The sequence below is a fragment of the Zalophus californianus genome, chromosome 1, assembly GCF_009762305.2.
Source record: "Zalophus californianus isolate mZalCal1 chromosome 1, mZalCal1.pri.v2, whole genome shotgun sequence".
In the NCBI taxonomy this organism is placed as follows: Eukaryota; Metazoa; Chordata; class Mammalia; order Carnivora; family Otariidae; genus Zalophus; species Zalophus californianus.
In genome coordinates, this window is record NC_045595.1 from 6,930,250 (window position 1) to 6,952,420 (window position 22,171).

At 41.1% G+C, this 22,171-nt stretch overlaps 1 protein-coding gene across 1 annotated transcript; it reads left to right on the forward strand.

Moving 5' to 3' along the window:
* Positions 1-21,087, forward strand: ZNF317 (zinc finger protein 317). Its single transcript, XM_027583010.2, has 7 exons — positions 1-178; positions 10,187-10,297; positions 10,980-11,119; positions 11,583-11,709; positions 12,153-12,248; positions 13,518-13,600; positions 14,104-21,087. Exons 2-7 carry the CDS (start codon positions 10,267-10,269, stop codon positions 15,421-15,423), a joined length of 1,797 nt encoding a protein of 598 aa, XP_027438811.2. The 5' UTR covers positions 1-178; positions 10,187-10,266; the 3' UTR covers positions 15,424-21,087.
* The last annotated feature ends 1,084 nt before the right edge of the window (positions 21,088-22,171 follow it).

Here is a 22,171-nt window from a genome sequence, read left to right on the forward strand (position 1 = left end):
CATTGCTCCCGGGAGGTGATTGCGGCTATACACATGGGCAGGGGAGGGGTGCGGCTTCCTCTGGACTGTTGGGGACCCTTCGCTTTCCTGCCGCAGACCGGACGTGCTGCATGAATTTGGTGTCCCTTCAGCGGCAGCTTCCGTGACCTCCATTCCACCCGGTTCTACCTTCAGCCTTGTAAGCCCTGCTCTCCTCACTTAACCCTTTACCCTCGGTCTTCCCGAGGACACGAAAGGCCCACAGGCAGGGAGGAGTAAATGGGGACAGGGACCTGGGACCGGGAAGCCAGGCAGCCAGGCGAGGAGTCCGCTTTAGACTCTGTGATCGGCGATATGAAACGCTGGTACGCGAGGAGTGAAATTTAGGACCACTGTGTTGAGGACAAGGGGAAGGCAATGGTGATCTGGTTTTTAAAAAATGGACTCTTGGGGTGGGAGGGGAAAGCCGGGCCGAGGTGAATTCAGGACATGGTGGGGTCAGGAATGGGAGACCGCGAGGATAATACCTTTTGCTCTGCGGTCCATTTTCTCCAACATTAGTGGAGGCACACTGGCTTTCTGTTAACATTTGTATTGAATTTTAAATTTTATATTTAAAGTTTTCGGTGCACTTACCTGTTAGTTTAGTTGACTCGTGTAAACAGCCTATAACTAGATTTGATAGTTCACTTCAAAAAAAAGTTCACTTCAACCTTCTGTTAATTTAACTTGAGAGTTAGCCCATTAATATTTATTGTGATTACTAAAATTTTGCTGTTTTTACCATCTTACTGTGCTTGGTTATTTATCCTTTAAATTTCAAGTATTTTTTAATTGGAATATAAAACATGCCAAAAAAGATACGGAAACACACACGCATTCTCTTTGCAAAAAAAGTATGGACACACACTCTTAAAAGGACAGCAATAAAGCGAATCTGCAAACCAGGCCCAGAAAGATACTACGAAATCGCTAGAAACTACGTGGTCTTTCCTGCATCCTCCTCTTTCCCCATGAATTCTTTTATGGACTTTACTGCTTATACGTTTTTCCCCAAAATTTATATCCTAGTCTGGGTAATTATTTGTGAATGGACTCACGCTCTTCAGTACTTTCAGAGACATCCTTTTTTCCATTAATGCAAGCACACTTTGATATTTAGAGATTTCTAAATATCTTGTAGTTGAAGTACATACACTTAGCCATTTTTCAGGCACTTCATGGCTTAAATTTTAGAGTCAGTTTACAAAGTTCCACCTACTGGAGTTTTATTTTGAAGTTGTGTTGAATCTGTATATGAACTTGGATAATATTGGCATAATTCCATTGTATCTTATAATGAATATTATGTCTATGTACTTATATATTTTGTAATGCCTTTGAGTAAAGTTTTAAAAGATTTAGGGTGTTGTTTTTTTTGAGATTTTATTTATTTGAGAGGCAGCGTGCCCATGAGTTGGGGGAGGGGCAGAGGGAGAGGGAAAAGACAACTCCGGGCTGAGCAGGGCGCTCCCGAAGATGACTTGAGCCCGGGACCTCAGGATCATGACCTGAGCCAAAGGACGCTTAACCAACTGAGCCACCTTGGTGCCCCTAGGGGGGGGGTGTGTGTGTGTGTGTGAGAGTGAGTGTGAGAGAGAGAGAGAGAGAGAGTTTTGAGAGTTTTGTTGTTGTTAGATTTATTCCCAGGAACTTTTTTTTAGTGCTTAGGAATTTTTTTTCCCCAACGGCTTGGTGTATTGAATTTGGGTTAGTTTTTGTGTAGTGTTTTGAATGTTCTTCAGAGACAGTGTTATCATCTGTAGAGAATAAATAGGTAAATTTTTTTATTTTCCATTTGCATCTTTCATGTTTTATTTACTTAACTTCACTGGACAGGCTGGGGCCTCCTGGTAGCATTGAATGGAGTTTGGATGGCAAACTTTAGGCAGTCCTTTTTTTTTTTTTCCTCTGACCTTGAAGGGAATTGACCTTATGTTTGCTGGAGGCTCTTTTTTTAAGATAGTAAAGGAAGCTCCCTTCTTGTCCTAGTTTTAAAGACTTTTTCCTCTTGAACAGTTCAGGTTTTTAACAAGTGATTTTTTTTTTTCCTTTCAGCATCTACTGTGATATGTTTCTTTTGTGTATCTCAAGCTCTGTAAACAATGGCTGGCTTGTGGTAGGTGCTACTACTGTTGCGCATTGAATGAATGGGTGAATAATATGCTTTTCTTGTTTATCTGATATTGTTGCAAACTAAACCAATTGATTTTCTAATGACTCACTACATTTGCTTTGGTAAATAACTAACTTGAAAAGGATAAGGCACTATTGTGTCATTTTTGGCTTCTATCTGCTAGTGCGTTGGTTATTTGGATCTGTGTTTGTGTAAAATTGGCTTCCGATCTTCCTTTTCTGTTTCAAATTTATGCCAGCCTCATAAAATGGGGTGGGAATGTTCTCTCTGTTTTCTAAACTCTGGAATATTTTGCCTAAGAATAGAATCACTTTTTCCTTAAAAGGGAGCTGTGCCAGAACCATTTGGGTCTGGAGTTTTCTTTGTGGAAATTTTTTGAGCTGTTGTTTCAGTTCCTTTAAGGGTCACAGTGATGTGAGAAAGATGTTAGGGTTTGAAGCCAGTGGCCAAGAAAGAATTCTTGAGACGTCTTTGGTGCAAAGAGGTAGTTTTACTGAAGCATGGGGACAGGACCCCCGGACAGAGAGAGCTGCACTGGGGTCATGAGGAGTGGGCCATGATCTACTTTCAGGTTGGATAGCGTAAGCCTCCCGGGTATTGTGGAAACCTTGTTTCCAGGATCCTGAGGTGTCTACCTATCGTTAGGAAAAGGTCATTTATTATTGTTTAGTAAACCCTCAATCATGAGACCCTTCAGATGTGTATTGGTGGGTCATATGCTTGGAGGATGATTGCCAACATGTATCTTGGGGAATAAAGGAGATAAAGGAAATTTCCAAAGGAATTTTTATTTTTATTTATTTATTTTTAAGATTTTATTTGAGAGAGAGAGAATGAGAGAGAGAGAGCACGAGAGGGAGGAGGGTCAGAGGGAGAAGCCGACTCCCCGCCGAGCAGGGAGCCTGATGTGGGACTCGATCCCGGGACTCCAGGATCATGACCTGAGCCGAAGGCAGTCGCCCAACCGACTGAGCCACCCAGGCGCCCCCAAAGGAATTTTTATATGTTGAAGTAGACTTAACAGGATCCTGGGGGTCAGGCCTGAGATTGCCTTTTGCCCTAAGCAAAGTATTAACATCAAGACAGCTGAGTTTCAAGGTCTTGTCAAGGGGCTGTAATTGTAGGGAAATTTAATAATTTTTTTCTTCTGCCTTTGTTTCCCATATCAATGGGGCATCTAAGTTCTTTATTTCATTATGGTGAGTAAAATTTCTTTAGGAACTTAATTCATTCCTTCTAGGGTTTAAATTGTATAGTCAAAGTTAATAAAGTTCTTATATTTTCAATGCCTGTCACATCTGTATTGTAATCTGGTTTTTCATTCTTATATTTTCCTTTTTAAAAAAAATAAAATAGGGCTCCTGGGTGGCTCAGTTGGTTAAGCGACTGCCTTCGGCTCGGGTCATGATCCTGGAGTCCCGGGATCGGGTCCCTCATCGGGCTCCCTGCTCGGCGGGGAGTCTGCTTCTCCCTCTGACCCTCTTCCCTCTGGTGCTCTCTATCTCTCATTCTCTCTCTCTCTCAAATAAATAAATAAATAATCTTTAAAGAAAAAAGACAACTTATAAAAAAAATAAAATAAATCCTGCCAAAATTTTGTCAGTTTTGTTTTTCTTAGAGAACTTTTGGTTTGATTGAGCCACTTCACAATATGAATGTCTTCTGTTTTGTAACTCTGTTCTTTATAGTTTTCCTCCTTTTACTTTTTTGGGATGTCTCTTTCCAGTTTCTAACATTGGGCACCTGTCACATTCCAAAGAATGTGGTATCTTGTTATATTTCAGTTCTAAATATTGAATATTATGACTTCTTTGACACGTGAATTATTTAGGGTTGTTTTTTCTTTCTTTTTTTTTTTTTCTTTACTATCCATTCCTGTGACATTTTTCTGGTTATCTTTTGGGCATTGTTTGGTAATTTCCTGGCGCTGTTTTCAGAGAGAGATGCCATTTTCTGAGACACAGTGTGCCTTTGTGGTTGGGTTTTATAGTAGCTAGGGGATGTGATTCCATCTTGTTCAGTCTGCATGTAATTATTGACTTGTCTGCTTGAACTATATTAGTGAGATCTCTGGTGGTGGCTTTGTCCATTCTCCTCAGAGTTCTGTCCTTCTTTATTTTTTTCATGTGTTTGAGGATGTGAAAACATACATACAGCTTTTTCTTGAATTCATTCTGGAATACCTCAGTTTTCTCTAAGAACCTTTCTACCTTAATCCTTTCTGTCTGGTACTAACATATTTAAACCAGCTTTAAAAAAAAAAAGATTTTATTTATTTATTTGACAGAGAACACAAGCAGGGGGAGCAGCAGGAAGGGGCAGAAGCAGGCTCCCCGCTGAGCAGGGAGCCTGGTGCCAGGCTTGATCCCAGAACCCTGGGATCATGACCCGAGCCAAAGAGAGACGCTTAACCAACTGAGCCACCCAGGCACCCTTTTCTGTACTTTTTTTTTTTTTTTAAGATTTTAGTTAGTTATTTTATAGAGCATGCAACCAGTGGGAGGGAGAAGGACAAGCAGACTCCATGCTGAGTGCAGAGCCTGACACAGGGCTCCGCTCGACCCCAGGACCCTGAGATCATGACCTGAGCTGAAATCTAGAGTCAGATGCTTAACCAACTGAGCCACCCAGGCACCCCTTTCTCCTTACTTTTTGAATTTATTTATGTATTTATTTACCCTGAAGAGGTTGGATTAGAAGGGAGGGCAGACATCTCTGTCCTTGTTTGTAATAGGAGTGGAGGAGAGTATCAGAGATCCGTTTTAGAGACCAAAAAATTAGAAATAGCTCCTTTTAACTTTTTAAGGTAAAGTATAACTTATATTGAAGACAATTTACAGATCTTAGATCCAGGTTGATGAATTTTTTTGACAGTTGTGTACATTGTGTAACCGCTAACTTAAAAAAATAAAAATATGAAGAATATTTTAGTTGCTCTAGAAAGTTCCTCTTCTCAGTCTCTTCATCTCATACTCTTCCACTGAGACAGCCACTTTTTTACTTCTATTGACTGAAATAAACAAGTTTTGCTAACCTAAATAAGTTTGCTATTTTGTGGATGTCATATAACTGGAATCAGAACATTTTTTGTGTCTGGTTTCTGTTGATCAACATTGTAGACATTCAACCGTCTTGTGTGTTTCAGTAGTTTTTATTCTTCAGTAGTATTCCATTGTACACACCATTTGTTTATCCATTCTGTTGTTGATGGATATTTAGATTGTTTACAGTTTGGGGTTATTATGAAATCAGATTGTTATGAACATTTTGTATGAATCTTTGTAACATGTTTTTAAAAATTTCTCTTGGGTAAATTCGATGGGTGGAATGGCTGAGTCAAATGGTAAGTGTACTTTTAAGAAACTGGCACACTGTTGTCCATGGTAGTTGAACTGTTACAACCGCAGCCATCCATACTTGCCAACATTTGATGTTGGTAGTCTTTTATTTTGGCCACTCTACTGGGTTGAAATCCAGTATCTTCAGTTTTGTTTTGCATTCATCTGATGACTAATGATGTTGAGTACCTTTTGACAAACTTATTATATTGGTCATTCATTATATTTTGTGAAGTGTCTTTAGCCTTTTTTGTTGAGTTGTTTTTGTTTTTGTTTTGTTTTTGGTAAGAGTTCTTTATGTACTTTGAATATGAGCTCTTTGTTAAGTATATGTACTCCAAATATTTTTTCTCAATCTGTGGCTTGCCTGTTCATTTTTTTTTTTGAATTGAGGTATAATTGATATAGCATTATGTTATATCAATTAGTTTCAGGTGTATAGTGTAATGATTCAATATTTGTATGTATTGCAAAGTGTGCAAAGTTGATCACTACAGTAAGTGTATAGTTAATATCATCACTGTACGTAGTTACAGATTTTTTTACCTTATGATGAGAACTTTCAAGATCCACTCTTCTAGTGGATTTCCCCTCAGTTTTCTTTTCTTTTTTTTTTTTAAGATTTTTTTTTTTTTTTTTTTTATTCATGAGAGACAGAGAGAGAGAGAGGCAGAGGGAGAAGCAGGCTCCCAAGGAGCAGGGAGCCCGATGTGGGACTCGATCCCAGGACTCTGGGATCGTGACCTGAGCCGAAGGCAGACGCTTAACCATCTGAGCCACCCAGGTGCCCTCCCCTCAGTTTTCTTAAACAAGTATAGTTAACTCACAATGTTACAGTAGTTTCAGGTGTAAAAACTTCATGCTGTGCTCACCACAAGTGTAGCTACCATTTATCACCATACAATGTTATTACAATACCTTGGGCTATATTATTCCCTATGTTGTACCCTGCCCTACCTACTTTTAAATATGCACTACAATATTTTTAACTGTAGTCACCATGCTGTACATTATATCCCAATGACTTACTCATTTTATAACTGGAAATTTGTACCTTTTAACCCCCTTCACCCATTTAACGCACCCCCTGCCTCAGGAAATCACCAATCTGTTCTCTTATCCACAATCTTGTTTTCTGGTTTTTCTTATAGATTCCACATAGAAGTAAAAACATATAATATTTATCTCTTTCTCTGTCCACTTATTATAAGACTGCTTATTTCACTTTGCACAATGCCCTCAAAGTGTATCCATGTGGCAAGTGGCTAGATTTCATTTTTTTAATGGTTGAGCAATATTCAGGTGCATGTGCATTTTCTTTGCCTGTTAATCCATCGGTGGACACTTTGGTTGTTTCCATATCTTGGCTATTGTAAATAATGCTGCAATGAACATAGGGCTGCAGATGTATTTTCAGATTACTGTTTCATTCAGGTAAATACCCACAAGTGGAATTGCTGGATCATATGGTAGTTCTGTTTTAATTTTTTGAGGAACCTCTGTTCTGTTTACCATAGTGGTTGTGCCAGTTTACATTCCCACCAACAGTGCATAAGGTTCCCTTTCTTCCACATCCTCGCTAACACTTGTTATATCTTGTCTTTTTTTTAAGATCTTATTTATTTTAGAGAGAGAGCACGAGTGCTAGTGGGGGGAGGGGCAGAGGGAGAAGGAAAGAGAACCCCAAGCAGGCTCGATCTCACATTCCTGAGATCAGGATATGAGCTGAAATCAATAGACACCTAACCTACTGAGCCACCCAGGTGCCCCTCTTGTCTTTTTTTTTTTTTTTTTAATTTTTAATTTCTTTTTTGAGTAATCTCTACACTCAGTGTGGGGTTTAAACTCACAACCCCAAGATCAAGAGTTGTGTGCTCTATTGACTAAGCCAGCCAGGCACCCCATTTTCTTGTCTTTTTTGATAATAGTCATTCTAACAGGTATGAGGTGCTATCTCATTGTGGTTTGACTTTCTTTTCCCTAATGTTTAGTGATGTTGAGCATCTTCTCGGGTTCTGTTGGCCATCTGTATTTCTTTTTTGGGAAAATGTCTCTTCAGATCCTCTGCTCATTTTTTTATTGGATTGGTTTTTTGCTGTTGAGTTGTATGAGTCTTTTATATATTTGGACATTAACTCCTTGTCAGATATGATTTGCAAATATTTTTTTCTGTTAGGTAGGTTGCCTTTTCATTTTGTTGATGGTTTCCTTTACTGTACAGAAGCTTTTTAGTTTGGTGTAGTCCCACTTATTTTTGCTTTTGTTTCCTTTGCTTTTGGTTTCAAGTCAAAAAATAATTGCTGAGACCAATGTCAAGAAGCTTACTGCTTAGGTTTCCTTTTAGGAGTTTTGTGGTTTCAGGTCTTATATTCATTCATGTCTTTAATCCATTTTGAGTTAACTTTTGTGTGTGGTGTAAGATAGTGATCCAGATTCCTTCTTTTGCATGTGGCCATGTACTTGTGCCAACATTATTTATTAAAGTGACTGTCGTCATATATTATTAGATTTTTTTGTCATAAAGTAATTGACTCTGTATGTGTGACTTCTGGTCTCATTTTTGTTGCATTGATCTATGTGTTTTATGCTAGACTATTCATTTTCTTGATGTTATTTGACTAAAGGTGTTTAATTTTGGGAAAGTCGATTTATTTATTTATTTTTTTTTTTAAGATTTTATTTATTTATTTGACAGAGAGAGAGAGAGAGAGCACAAGTAAGCAGGCAGGCAGGCAGAGGCAGAGGGAGAAGCAGGCTCCCCGCTGAGCAGGGAGCCCGATGTGGGGCTCGATCCCAGGACCCTGGGATCATGACCTGAGCCGAAGGCAGACGCTTAACCGACTGAGCCACCCAGGCGCCCCGGGAAAGTCGATTTATTGATATTTTTAAAATATTCTACTTGTATCTAGTCTAAAATACAGTTGTGTAAGTAGAGATGGTTAAAATATTTTCTGTGGGTTTTATTTTTTGTTTTCTGATTGATTTCAAAAGTTTTTAATTTAAATTTTTGCTTGTGCAGTGATAATAGAAAATGCAGTTCCTTTTTACCCATTGAGTTCTTTCAGTTTATTCTTCATTTATTAAGAAGACTGCTTTCCCTACTGAATCTCTTTGTTCTCTTACTGAATATAATTGGTGCACATGTAGGTTTGTTTCTAACTCTGTTCTATTCCATTGACCTATTTGTTACTTATTCCAGTAACTCTTCATTACTGTGGTGAACTTAGTAGTATGAATCCTCCAAATTTGTTTTTCTTTCTTAACATTGTTCCGGCTCCTCTAGATCTTTTGCATTTTGTTATACATTTTATTTATTTATTTTTTATCTTTTTTTTTTTTTCAATGCGGGGCTTGAACTCACGACCCTGAGATCAAGACCTGAATTGAAACCAAGAGTTGGATGCTTAACCAACTGATCCATCCAGGCACCCGTGGTGTACATTTTAGATTTGGCTTGAAACTTCTAGAGAAAAAGCCTGCTGGGATTTTGATAGGGATTGCATTGTATTGGCAGGTGAACTCAGGGAGAATAAATGCTACCTTAATAATAATGATTCTTGTAGTCTCTGAAAGTGATATCCCTGCCTAGGGGATATTATTTAGGTCTTTAATTTTTTTTCAGCATTGTTTCACATTTTTTGTTGTCAAGGTCTTACACAGCTTCTAACTTATTCCTAGATATTTTATATGTCTTAGGCTATCATAAATGGCTTTTTTTTTTAAGTTTCATTTTCCAGTTCTTTTGCTGAGGTATGTTTTTTTAGTTGAGATTACTGTGAAATGAAAATAAGATTATTTGGTAAAAGTAAGAATAATGATAAAACAGTTTTTGATTCAGGAAAAACTGGCAAGATTTGTACATGGTTTTGGGGAGATTGGAAGGTCAGGTTTCATAGTATGCTTTTCTCGAATGTAGGTGCTCCTTTCGCAGCTGAAGGTTAGGGGTTGTGTGCAGAGTGGTCTTGCCAGGTACCTTCACAGAGGAGGTAAATGGTTGGAGTCATCCAAGGCCGCTCTTTTGGTCAGTAGGTGTTATAATGGGCAGAGAGTAGTAGATGTTATAGATCCATAATGACTTCCAGCTGGGTAGGTGGGGTGGTGAAAAAATGAATTTTCTGTTAGGGAGCAAGATGGTAACAGCATGGGTGGCCTGGAATCCTCTCTCAAGTGGGAGAGTTTGTGTGAAGTGTTACAGAGGAGATTTTGTAGAGAGCAAGATTTCTGAATCATTATCTGCAAGGTGAAGCTGATTCCAGTGATGACAAGGCCTGGTCTGTGGCCAAGGTGTATGTGTTGGTGTGGAGTGTGCGGCCAAAAGGCACTGGAGATTGGAACACATGGTTCTAAGTGGACCATCCTCGTGGCTCCTAGAACCATCCTAAGTCATGGTGAGCCTTAAAGTTGGAAGGAAGAAGAGAAGTCTGCAGCCCAAGTGTTTATCGAGTAAGAGAGTCAGACAAGTTGTGTTTGGGGACAGGTTACCTGGGATAATGGATCTGAATCTTACTTGAGGCGCATCAGGGACCTTCCCCACATTGCCTGGAGGATTTCCTGGGAAGACAAGGGCCCGTGACAGGGCCCAAGATAGAACTTGCTGCTCCAAAGAGGAGATGCAGGAAAGCAGAAGTCAGAATTCTCCTGTGAGCCCGAGAGGCAGGACTGCTGCTGCTAGTCCTTTTCTCATTTACTACAGATGCCTGCTCCAGGAGTCCCGTGACAGCTTCCTGCTGCCAGTGCCCTGTTGTTCAGACAAATCGACTTCATTCTCACGGGATGGCAGCTCTTGGTCTGTCTCCCACATGTGGTAAGTTCTTGGGGTGATGAATGGATGCCCTCAGAAGTCCAGCTTATTAAGTGGCCCCTGGACTTCACGGAGGTCAAGGGTGTGCATGGCCAGAGGGAGGGCTGCCAGAGAGGATGGAGCAACTGGAAAGAGGTGGGAGCAAAGTCTTGGTAGCCTCCCAGTGACTGTCTGATTTGGGGTCTTTGTGAATTTGGGTGAAGTAGGGATTGTGTGTGGTTGGTATATAAGGAAGAACTGTAATGGGTAATCCTCTGTTAGTTTTTATTATTACCATTATTAAAGGTTTCATTTTTAAGTAATCTCTTCACCCAGCATGGGGTTCAAACTCACAATCCTGAGATCAAGAGTTGCAGGTTCCACCAACTGAGTCGGCCAGGTGCCCCTGTTATTTTTTTTATCCATTTATTATTGTGATAAATCTGAGCAGAGTGACAGGTCTGCCTCTTAGAGCTTTAATTTCTTCACTCATTGATTGAGAACATATATTACTTTGTGGGTATGAAAGCCCACCGTCCTTTTTCCGTCCATGAGTGGAGCAGGGCTGCTCTGGCTCGTTATAAGACGTTGCATGTGTGAAAGAGAAACAGGGATAGGCACTGCACACTTACAGTGGGTGTGGGGCATTTTCCTGATCTCTGAGTGTCGGGCAGGCTCTAATCCTCATGGATCTGCTCTTCTCCAGCTGTGTCTACCCAGGACCCTGCCTATATCCAGGAGTCAGAAGTTTCTCCTTCTTCAAAAGACCATTCCTGTTCTCAGGATGTGGACCTGTTTGCTTGCAGTGGCCTAGAACCCCCTCTGCTGGCAGGTGTTGGTTCTCAGGTACGAGATCTCTGGGCCCCTGGGGGTGGGAGAGGCACTTCCCTAGAATGCCCTCAGCACCACTTGTTAGAGTTCTTTGAGAGCCTCCCCTAGGCCGATCAGTGCCTGAACAGGGCACAGGAGAAAAAGCCAGAGACTGTTGTAAGGCTCTCCTGGTATCAGGGACCTGGTTAGGGGAAATGAACTTGTGTCGCAGGTGCTTCTCTCATAACAGAGCTCAGAATGCTCAGCTCAAAGCTAGAGAGCTTTGGTCCTGTGTTAGCAGAGTTTGAATTTGAAGAGATGGGATCACCTCATAGTGAAGAGCCTTGAGGACTGGCTTCTGGAACACATTTGAGACCCCAGAACCCCATCTGAAAATCCTGTGTTTGGAGTCTAGTGCCCAGGCTTCAGCCCCAGCCATCTTTCTGTGAACACGGATAGGCTGGTTTCTTACTGACCCCAAATGTGTGTGGTGATTCAGGAGTCAGTGACTTTCCAGGATGTTGCTGTGGACTTCACTGAGAAGGAGTGGCCTTTGCTGGATTCTTCTCAGAGAAAACTGTACAAAGATGTGATGTTGGAGAACTACAGCAACCTCGCCTCAGTGGGTAAGGCTGGAATCACTTTTCTATTTGAGTATCAGATGTTTTTGTTTTGAGTACTTGCTGTGACCCAGGGACTGTGGGGTTTTGGAACATAATTGTGACCAAGCCAACCTGGTGCCCCACTCACAGTGTCTCCTAGTGGTTGTTGAGACCTGTTCATTGCCTTGACCTTGGACATTGTCATGTGTTTCTGAGTTTGGGCATAGGTTTCTGAGTTAAGAAATCCTCATTCCTTTGAAGGGCGAAGCGTGTGGGTCTTTGTGGTTTTGTGTTTTATGAAAGTCTTTCGCTGTGTTCCTTAGAAATTTGGCACCATCATTTTGCTGCTCCTAAGTCAGACTTGTCCATCTTCAGAACACTGAAGACCCAAACATTGACCCCAGCCTAACGGAAGGGGTTGTCCTCTGCACGATCCTCCCTCAACATGTATCTTTCCCCGTGAGTAGGGTATCAGGTGGGCAAACCCAGCCTCATCTCCCACTTGGAGCAAGAAGAGGAGCTGAGGACAGAGGAGAGGGCACTTCACCGAGCCACATCTCCCGGTAAGCGCCAGGCAGACACAGGTACTTCTGGGTACCTGCTGTATTCAGTGATGGGATGGAGGGAGATCCATTAGGAAATGTCACCCAGGGAAATTTGAGAATGAGCCTTCTCTGTTCTCTCACAAGTCCTTTGGTCCCAGTGTCCTCTCCCGTGTGCGTGTGTGTGTGTATTTGTTCTTTGGTTGCCTTTGTCTATCTACTTAGTTTTTGTTGAGATAAACTGACATGACACTATTAGTTTCAGGTGTACAACACAATGATTTAGTATTTGTATCTATTGCAAAATGATCACCACAGCAAATCTCATTAACATCCAGTACCACACAGTTAGAAAAATGTTTTTTCCTTGTGATGAGAACTTTTAAGACTTACTGTCTTGTTAGCAGCTTTCAGTGCATTATAGTGTCATTAACTGTAGTCACCGTGCTGTGTGTTACACCCCCAGGACTGAACTTATTTTGTACCTTCTGTGTGCATTTTGACCTCCTTCACACCCATCTGTGCACCCACCACCTCTGACAACCACCACCAGTCTGTATCCACGAGCTCAGTTGTTCTGTTTTTTTTGGCGGGGGGGGGAGGGAGGTGGTTTGGTTTTTGTTTTTAGATTCCACACTTCAGTGAGCTATGGTATGTTTTCCTTGTCTTATCTCACTTAGCATTGTGCCCTCTCTCCTTGTCTAAAATGGGAAGAGTCCCTTTCTTATGGCCGAATAACACTCCATTGTGTGTATATACCACATTTTCTTTATCCGTTCATCTCTCGAGGGACTCTTAGGTTGCTTCCATTGCCTTGGCTATTATAAATAATGCCACTGTGAATGGGGGGTGTGTGGCTATCTTTTCAAGGTAGTGTTTTTGTTTCCCTTGAATATATACCCAGAAGCAGAATTGCTTGATGTCCTCTTTAAATCCAACATGTCCACATGAGCTCTGTGCCATCCTTTCATTCCACTCAGCATTCCTGGGCATACTGTTTCTGTTGTTATCAGTGTCAGTCTTCGAAGAATTTATTCCTTAGTGAATCAAGTTAAACGTCTCCCCTGTCACTGCCAGATGCCTCACACAGCCACAATTCACGGACATTTTAACCCACATGTGTGTTTCTCCCCTTTAACATCACCTTTCCTTCTTTAGGGTTAGTATCGCAAAGAAATTTCCTCCTCTCCACCCCACACACCACCCCATCTTTGTCACTACCATCTCACCATCTTCTTTCTCCAGCTAATATTTCTCTCCCCGGGTTAATATTTTACCAATTTGTTTCAGATTGGGAGACTCCATCTAAAAGCAAATGGTCCATTCTCATGGAAGGCATTTTTGGGAAGGAGACATCCAGTGGTGTGACAGTGGTAAGAGTTCCTTGGGATAATCCCAGGTCTCCCATGCTGGGAGGAGACAGGGGCAGTCTCAGAAAAGCAGCTCAAGAACCAAGCAAGCGGCCTTCCCTGAGAGGCAGCTGTTTCAGACACTGAATATCACAGCTTTGGGGGGAAAACCGTAAACCGAGCCTCAAATTTCTTGACTTAAGAGTTGTGGCAACCAAATCTTTCTGTAACTGTGCCTCAGCTAGTGAGTGTTGGGGCTCAATTCAGATTTAAATAGTTAACAAGGTACATATGCAAAAAGCTTTGGGGAAGTTACAGCCATGGAGCCTTAGGGGATGGCGTCCACCTTTTTATTTGTTAGAGCCCAGATGGGGCAGGAGCAGGGTTTTGGCACTGCAAATCATGACGTCATTCGTCACAGTGATGTGCTTCTACTTCCGGTAATTCGTGTGGGGATTACTATAGATGATTTGTAGGTATGTGGTGAGTTGTGGGAAATGCCTTAGTCAGCACTCCTCTCTTAACAGGAAAGAACACGTCTCGGAGAGAAATCCACCGAGTACACTCACCTGTTTGAAGTCTTCAGCATGGGCACTCATCTTACTCAGCAGATGGGAAGGCACGCTGGCAAGAGGCCCTATCACCGCCGGGACTGTGGGGCAGCTTTCAAGAACAGGTCACATCTCGCCCAACATGTGAGCATTTACAATGGGAGGAAAATGCATGAATGTCACCAGTGCCAAAAAGCCTTCACCACGAGCGCGTCCCTTACGCGGCACAGGAGAATACACACAGGGGAGAAGCCCTACGAATGCAGCGCCTGTGGGAAAGCCTTCAACGATCCCTCCGCCCTCAGGAGTCACGCAAGAACTCACCTCACAGAGAAGCCCTTTGACTGCAGTCAGTGTGGAAATGCCTTCCGAACCCTCTCCTCGCTGAAGATACATATGAGAGTTCACACTGGGGAGAGACCTTACAAGTGTGACGAGTGTGGGAAGGCGTATGGCAGGAGCTGCCACCTCATTGCACACAAACGAACACACACCGGAGAGAGACCCTACGCATGCCACGACTGTGGGAAAGCGTTCCAGCATCCCTCCCATCTCAAAGAGCATGTCCGCAATCACACCGGAGAGAAACCCTATGAATGCACACAGTGTGGAAAAGCCTTCCGATGGAAGTCGAACTTCAACTTGCACAAGAAGAACCACATGGTAGAGAAAACATACGAATGTAAAGAATGTGGGAAATCCTTTGGTGATCTCTTGTCACGGAGAAAACACATGAGAATTCATATTGTAAAAAAACCCATTGAATGTAGACAGTGTGGGAAAGCGTTCCGGAACCAATCCATCCTTAAGACACACATGAATTCTCACACTGGAGAGAAACCCTATGGGTGTGATCTGTGTGGGAAAGCCTTCAGTGCGAGCTCAAACCTGACCACACACAGGAAAATCCACACTCAAGAGAGACGCTATGAATGTGCCGCCTGTGGGAAAGTGTTTGGGGACTATTTATCCCGGAGGAGGCACATGAGCATTCATCTGGTAAAGAAACGTGTTGAATGTAGGCAGTGTGGGAAAGCCTTCAGAAACCAGTCGACCCTCAAGACACACATGAGAAGTCACACAGGAGAGAAGCCGTACGAGTGCGATCATTGCGGGAAAGCCTTCAGCATCGGCTCCAACCTTAATGTGCACAGAAGGATACACACTGGGGAGAAGCCCTACGAATGCCTGGCCTGTGGGAAAGCCTTCAGTGACCATTCATCCCTTCGGAGCCACGTGAAAACTCACCGGGGAGAGAAGCTCTTCGTGTCATCCGTGTGGAAGAGGCTCCAGTGATGGGTCTCCTTTAGGGGAAGCACGAGAGCTCAGACTGGGAGACAGCCTCGTTGGTGTAAGGAAGGCAGGAGCACTTTGATGCACTCACCTGGGCACAAAAGAGTTCCTGTAACAGGAGAAATCCATTTGTGTCCTGGCTGGGGAAGACCTGTTTTTTCTCATTACTATGGGGCTTTGTGAGAACACGCTGGGGACAAAAACATACCTATGGTGTGCAGAAGCCATCAGTGTACATTCAGCTCTTCAAAGGAAAGGAGAACTCTAGGGAGAGAAACCGTAGCTTGGTATTTAATGTCAGAATGACTTTAGCACCACCCGGCACCTTGTGGGCATACGAGTAAGCACACTAGGGAGAATCTGTAAATTCACTCTCTGGGCAAACCTTTACTGGTCTCACCCTGTATTCTTCATGAAAGAAATCATACTAAAGAGATAAATTCTGTAAAGTAGGAGTGTGGGAAGGTCTGTAACAGGTCAGCAAATTGGCCAACTGTCTATTTTTCTATGGCTTGCAAGCTAAGAATAGTTGTTCCATTTTTAAAGAAGAAAAATGTGTGACATACACCACATGCAACTCACAAAGCCTAAAATCCTTACTTTCTGGTCCTTTACAGAAAAACTTGCCCACCGCTTGGTCTACAGCAGCAGTTCCTAACTGGGGGTGATTTTGCTTGTCCGGAGACATTTTAAGTTGTTAAAGCTCGGGGGTGGGGGGAGATGCTTCTGGCACATGACACACAGGAGCCCCCGCAGCAAAGAAGTATGTGGCCCAAAATGTCAGTATTGCTGAGGTTGAGAAACTTAGCCTGAGATAGCCCCTCAGTTTTTGTGAAATGTTACTCATGCTAGGAGAGGTTTCTGTTTAAAACTTCAAAAATATAATCAGTGTAATTCTTTCAGGAAACATGAGAACCCACACTGTAGACAGTCCCCACACGGAGATGATTTTAACCACAGCTCCCTCACTTGTGCTTATGAGAATTCATACCCTGATGGAATTTTCTAGTGAATATGAAATTTATCAGTCTTTAATCATGAAAACAGACCCATACTCATTAATTCGTAGTCTCTGTTTTTAAGATTTTGCTCCTCTAACGCTTAGGCTTCATCCCACAAGGTTTGTATATAGTATTTTTATTATAATTTCATTCCTGATACGTGTTAATTTTCTTCTGGATAACTTACTGGACCAGTGAACTATTTGGAATTGTGTTAAAAATACCATGTAACGTGGGTATATTTAATACCTGTTTGTTACGAGTGTCTGATTCAAATGCCTTGGCTCAGTGCACAGTGTCTTCCATTAGATGGATCCTCTGGAATGTTCTTCGTCTCCTGTCCAACCAAGAGTGACGTACACATCTCATTGCTCTCCCAGTGTCTCCTCTTTCATGTCAAGAAAATCCACCTTTTGTCCAATTACTAACATACGCTATTTTTAAAAGTCTCTCACCAGTTTTCTGCAGCCAGTACAGTCCTTGTCTCAGCCTGGCCGTTGACCGATAAACAGATGAGAAAGAGCTAGAAAAGGGATTATTCTTACCTGGATTCTTCTACGTGTTTTGTTTTTGCTGTTTGCCCTACTTCTCACCTTGCAAGGAGATCAGGTACCTAGTGTTCAAAGATCCATCTTGTGACCATGAGGATGCAAGCTGCAGGCTAAAGAGGATCCTGCAGAAAAGTCGCAATGATCCTGGCCTCCCCAGTAGCTTCTTTGTCTACACTAGCCATGGATTTGTTATTTCCAGCCTTCCTATCACAGGAGGAAAAAATAAAACATTATTGGCGTAAGTGGCTTTGGATATTTCGTTGTTGATCAGTTTAATAATTTTTTGGTTGGGGGAGGGTTCTGCTACTCCCAAGTGGTTGCCGTCTGTAATACATACGCTCGTTCATTAGTGAGGTTTTATAACTGCCTTGTGTGTGGATAGAATCTGCTTATACTTTTAACCGTTGGATATGGGTTTTTTTTACATCTTTAAGCCATGTTTTAAAATTGTATTTCAAGTCTTTGACATGAGTATTTATTTTCTTGACTTAAAGTAAGTGTATCAGTTTTTACAAAAGCCCTAAGAAGCAAGTACCATCACTATCTCCCTTTTGCATGTGGAGAATCAAAGGCAAGCAAGTTTAGGTTGCTTGTCTGAGGTCAACCCACAAGCCAGTAGTACTGCTTGTATTTTAGTCCCCCTTCTCTTAGGTCAGGTCCTGTTCTGTCTATGCCCTACATCTATAGCAGTGAATTGGGATTTTTGCCCTCATGGTGCTTACGTTTCTGCTTAGGGTAAGGCACCTGAAGAACAAAGGAGTAAATAAATACGTTGTATATCAAATGGTGGTACACACAGTGGAGGAAAAATTGAGCATGGTGCTGCTGAGAGGGTATGCAGGGATTCAGCAGACCTGTTGGGTGGGCAGGGAAAGCCCGCCTTTAAGGGAGCATTTGAGCAGAGATGTCCATGAACTTTGAGTGCGCCATATTGTATTCTGGGGAAGCGCACCCTTGGCAGTTCAGAGGCTGCGAAAAAGAAAACTGCTTGGGACCGCCGTGCAGTAGCCAAGGGGCCGGTGTGGCTGGAGTGGAGCAAGCTTGGGACTCACAGAAGATGAGGCTAGAGCTGGGTCAGGATCCCGATCTTGTGGGTTTACTGGAAGGACTTTGCCTTTTATCCTCCATGTGGTAGGAAGTCGGTGGAGGGATTTGAACAGAAGGGTGGCAACTGTCAAATTTCTCTTTGAATCACTGGCTTCCAGGTTGACAGGCTAAGGAAGGGCAATGTACAAACAAGCCTGTTAGAAAGTAGTTGCAGAATTACAGTTAAGATACACTGGGGGCCAGATTGGTGGTAGTAGGGGAGGTTTGAGAAGCACATGGATGAATGTAGCTGTAATTTTCACTTCCAGACAGCGATCATTTGTTCCCTGCAGTGTACCTTTCATATTGCCAGACATGACTTAGAGTTAGTTGTTTCCGTTTTCCCCAGTTACAAATGCTGCTACTTAAAGAGATGGTGTGCATACTTTCTAGAGTGTCCGTGAGTTATTCCAGGAGTGTGAATTGCTGGTGTAAGGTCTGTGCACGTTCAACTTAACAGTATTGATGCCAAAACCATTTCTGCAGTGATGTGTGTGTTACCGTTTAAAACAGGTTTGACTGAAACACAAAACTGCTTAATTCACACATGTACAGCTTAATTCTTTGAACAAATCCATGTAATCAGCAGGCAAGAAGAAATCCTACCAGCGTAGCTGACGTCCCTTCTTTGCCTCATGCCCACGACAAATCCTGCCCTACTCTGCATGGGGAACCAGAATTCTGACTGACCACATGGCTTGGGTTTTTGGTTTTTTGGTTTTTTTGTCTTTGGGCTCTGAACCATACAGTATGTTCTTTTGTGTTTGTCTGACTTTACCCATTATTTCTGTGAAATTGATCCTTATTATTTAGAGTATCTCTAGCTAGTACATTTTTGTGTGTGTTCTGTCTGACTATTCCACAGTTATTTAAGCAGTTTGTGTCACTTGACATTTCACTTTTCAGTTGGGGGCTATTGTGAATAATGCTGCTATGGACATCCTTTAACATTTCTGATAGTGCACAAGTGCATGTATTTCTCTTGGGTGTATACCCTGGACTGAAATTGCTGGGTCATATGGGGTGCATATGTTCATTTTGTAGATGATGCCGAATTTCCAAAGTGGTTGTGCAAATTTGTTTCCCAACAAGCTATTTTATAGAGTTGGAAAAGATACTGAAGTTGCCTGCCTTTTTCTTACTGTGATTTACATATTCCATTATGAGCCCTCTGGATGGATGTTTTGCATGTTTTTTCCCATTCTGTGGCTTGTCTCCAGTGTTTTAAATGGTGCTTTTGGTTGAAATGAGTTCCTAATTTTAATTTTGTGGACAGCACTCTTCTGTTCCTGTTTAAGAAATATTTGCCACCCAGAAGGCAAGAAGACATTCTATGGTTTCTTCTACAAGTCGGTTTTGGTTCTGGATTCTGGTTTTAGTATATACCTGTAGATCTATATCTAGATCTACAGTCCATGTGAAATTGATTTTTGTATGTATTGTGTGAGCTGTTAGTTTTATTTTTTCCATATTGACCCAGCATTATTATTGAAATGAGTTCCTAATTTTAATTTTATGGACAGCACTCTTCTGTTCCTGTGTAAGAAATATTTGCCACCCACTATTTTTTTTAAAGATTTATTTATTTGATGGAGAGAGACAGTGAGAAAGGGAACACAAGCAGGGGGAGTGGGGGAGTGGGGGAGTAGGGGAGGGAGAGGCAGGCTTCCCGCTGAGCAGAAGACCCCGGGATCATGACCTGAGCCAAAGGCAGATGTTTAACGACTGAGTCACCCAGGCGCCCCAGAAATATTTGCCATCCAGAAGGCAAGACATTCTATGATTTCTTCTACAAGCTGGTTTTGGTTTTGGTTTTTGGTTTTAGTATGTACCTATAGATCTATATTTAGATCTACAGTCCATGTGAAACTGATTTTTGTATGTGTTGGGTGAGCTTAAAATCTTTTATTTTTTCCATATTGACCCGGCATTATTTATACAAAAAGTACATCTTGGCTCTAGGAATTTGAGATGTCACCTTTGTCATATATTGACAATTCTGAGCTTTTTATTCTACTGATTTATTTGTTCATGTACCATACCACAGTGTTTAAATTATAAGAAGCTTTATAATAAGCTTTAATGTCTGGAACGTCTAGTTCCTTCTCATGGTTGTTATTTTTCAGTGTCTTCCTAGGTATTCTTGCTTGGTTCTTTTTTTTTTTAAGATTTTTTTTCTTTTAACCTCTATACCCAACATGGGGCTCAAATTTACAACCCTGAGATCAAGAGTCACATGCTCTACTGACTGAGCCAGCCAGGTGCCCTGTTTGTTTTTTATACGCACTTTCCTTTTAGCTTGTCCAACTCCATAAAATTAGCTTGTTGGTATTTTTATTGTCATTCCCTTGAATTTATAAGTTAACTTGAGAACTGGTCTATAATGTAAAGTCATCTTATCCAAGAACAGAGGATGTCTTTCCATTTGTTCAGGTCTATTTTCGTGTTTGGAATGTGTAAAAGTTTTCCATATACAAGTTTTATACGTTCTTGTTAAGTTTTCTCTAAGTATTTAGTCATTTATTATAAATGAGCTTTTCTCTACCTTTATGTTTTCTGTTCACAGTTTTTGTACATGAAAGCTACTAATTTTGTAACTTGGCTACTTCACTGAATTATTTTTTGAGTTAGCTGTATTACTGGTTTTCTGGGCTTTCCAGGTATACTGCCGTATCACCTGCAAATTGAGATATCTCTACTTGTTTACCAGTTCTTACGCCTCTAATTGTTTTTGCTTGTCTAATTGCGTTGGCTAATAACCTCTAGTACAATGACAAATAGTAGCAGAGATCGTGGGCATCCTTGCTTTGTTCTAGAGGTGCCCCTGTTATTTTCCCATTAATTAGGATAATGTCTTTTAGAGCTAAGGTATTATATTTATTTTATCATATTGAGAAAATATCCTATATTCTTGAATGTTCTGTCATGAATGGGTATTGAATTTTGTCATTTTTTTTTGAACATCTATGAAGAGGATCATGATTCTTCTGACTTATTAATAAAGTATATGATATTAATAAATATCTCAATATTCAACAAATCTTGCATTTCTGGAGTGAATTTCACTTGTTCATGATGTATTATTTTCTCAATGTGGTGCTGGATCCTTTTTGCTAGTATTTTGTTTAGAATTTCTCATTGGTATTCATGTATGATGATTTGTCTGTAGTTTCTGCTGTCTCTGTCTGGTTAGGTATTAGTATTATACTAGTTTCATAAAAGGTATTGGGAATTTTTCCTTTGCAGTGCTCAGGGATCATTTATATGGCATTAGGACTGTGTGGTTCTGGAAGATTTGGTCGAATTCCCTGTGAAACCATCTGAGTCAAGTGCTTTTTAGTGGTATATTTCTTTAGGAATTTTCCTTCCTTAGAAATGGTCTTTCTTGGGCTTTCTAACTTGAATCAGTGTTGGTAATCTGTGTTTTCCTAGGAAATTGTCCATTTCATTCAGCATGGAGATCAGCAAAGTAGTCTTATGATTTTAAATGTTTTCTGATTCAGTGGTCATCACCTCTTAACTTTTTACATATTTGCTTTCTCTTTTCCTGGATCAAGTGAGCTACAGGTTTGTCTGCTTGTTTTTTTAAAAAATGGAATTTTGACTAATTAGATCTATTATTTTTCTGTTTTCCTCATTAATTTCTGCTTTTATCTCCACTCCTTCCTTATGCTTTGTTTTGGTTTATTTTTCTTTTTCCACTTTTTTTTCTTGACCAGCAGTTAATTTATTCTTAATCTTTCATTTTATAGACAAGTGCTTCCTATCTTGAATTTTCCTCTGATTACTGCTTTAAAGTGCATTTCATGGATTCTAATATGTAGTTTCGATCTAATAATAGTTTCACTATTTCTTTGAAATTCTATAATTTCAGTTTGTATTTCCCCTTTCATTCAGGAGTTAGTAGAGGTTTTTAAATTCTGGTACAAGAGGTTTTTTTTCTTTCATTTTTGTTCGTAAATTCTAGGTTTATTGTATGTTGAGTTTCTGCAGTTTGACTATTATAGGCCTAGATGGAGGTGTTTTTTTGGGGGGGGGTATTAATCCTGCTTGATGATCTCTCAGTTTTCTGGATCTGTGGTTTGGTGTCTAATTTTGGAAAATTCTCATCTG

What these genes read in the sequence shown, in the direction of transcription:
- ZNF317 (XM_027583010.2), top strand. Translation starts at nt 10,267, where the DNA reads ATGGCAGCTCTTGGTCTGTCTCCCACATGTG. An exon ending in TGGTCTGTCTCCCACATGTG is followed by an intron (nt 10,298 to 10,979) that starts GTAAGTTCTTGG and finishes GCTCTTCTCCAG; the next exon opens with CTGTGTCTACCCAGGACCCT. An exon ending in CATCCAGTGGTGTGACAGTG is followed by an intron (nt 13,601 to 14,103) that starts GTAAGAGTTCCT and finishes CTCTCTTAACAG; the next exon opens with GAAAGAACACGTCTCGGAGA.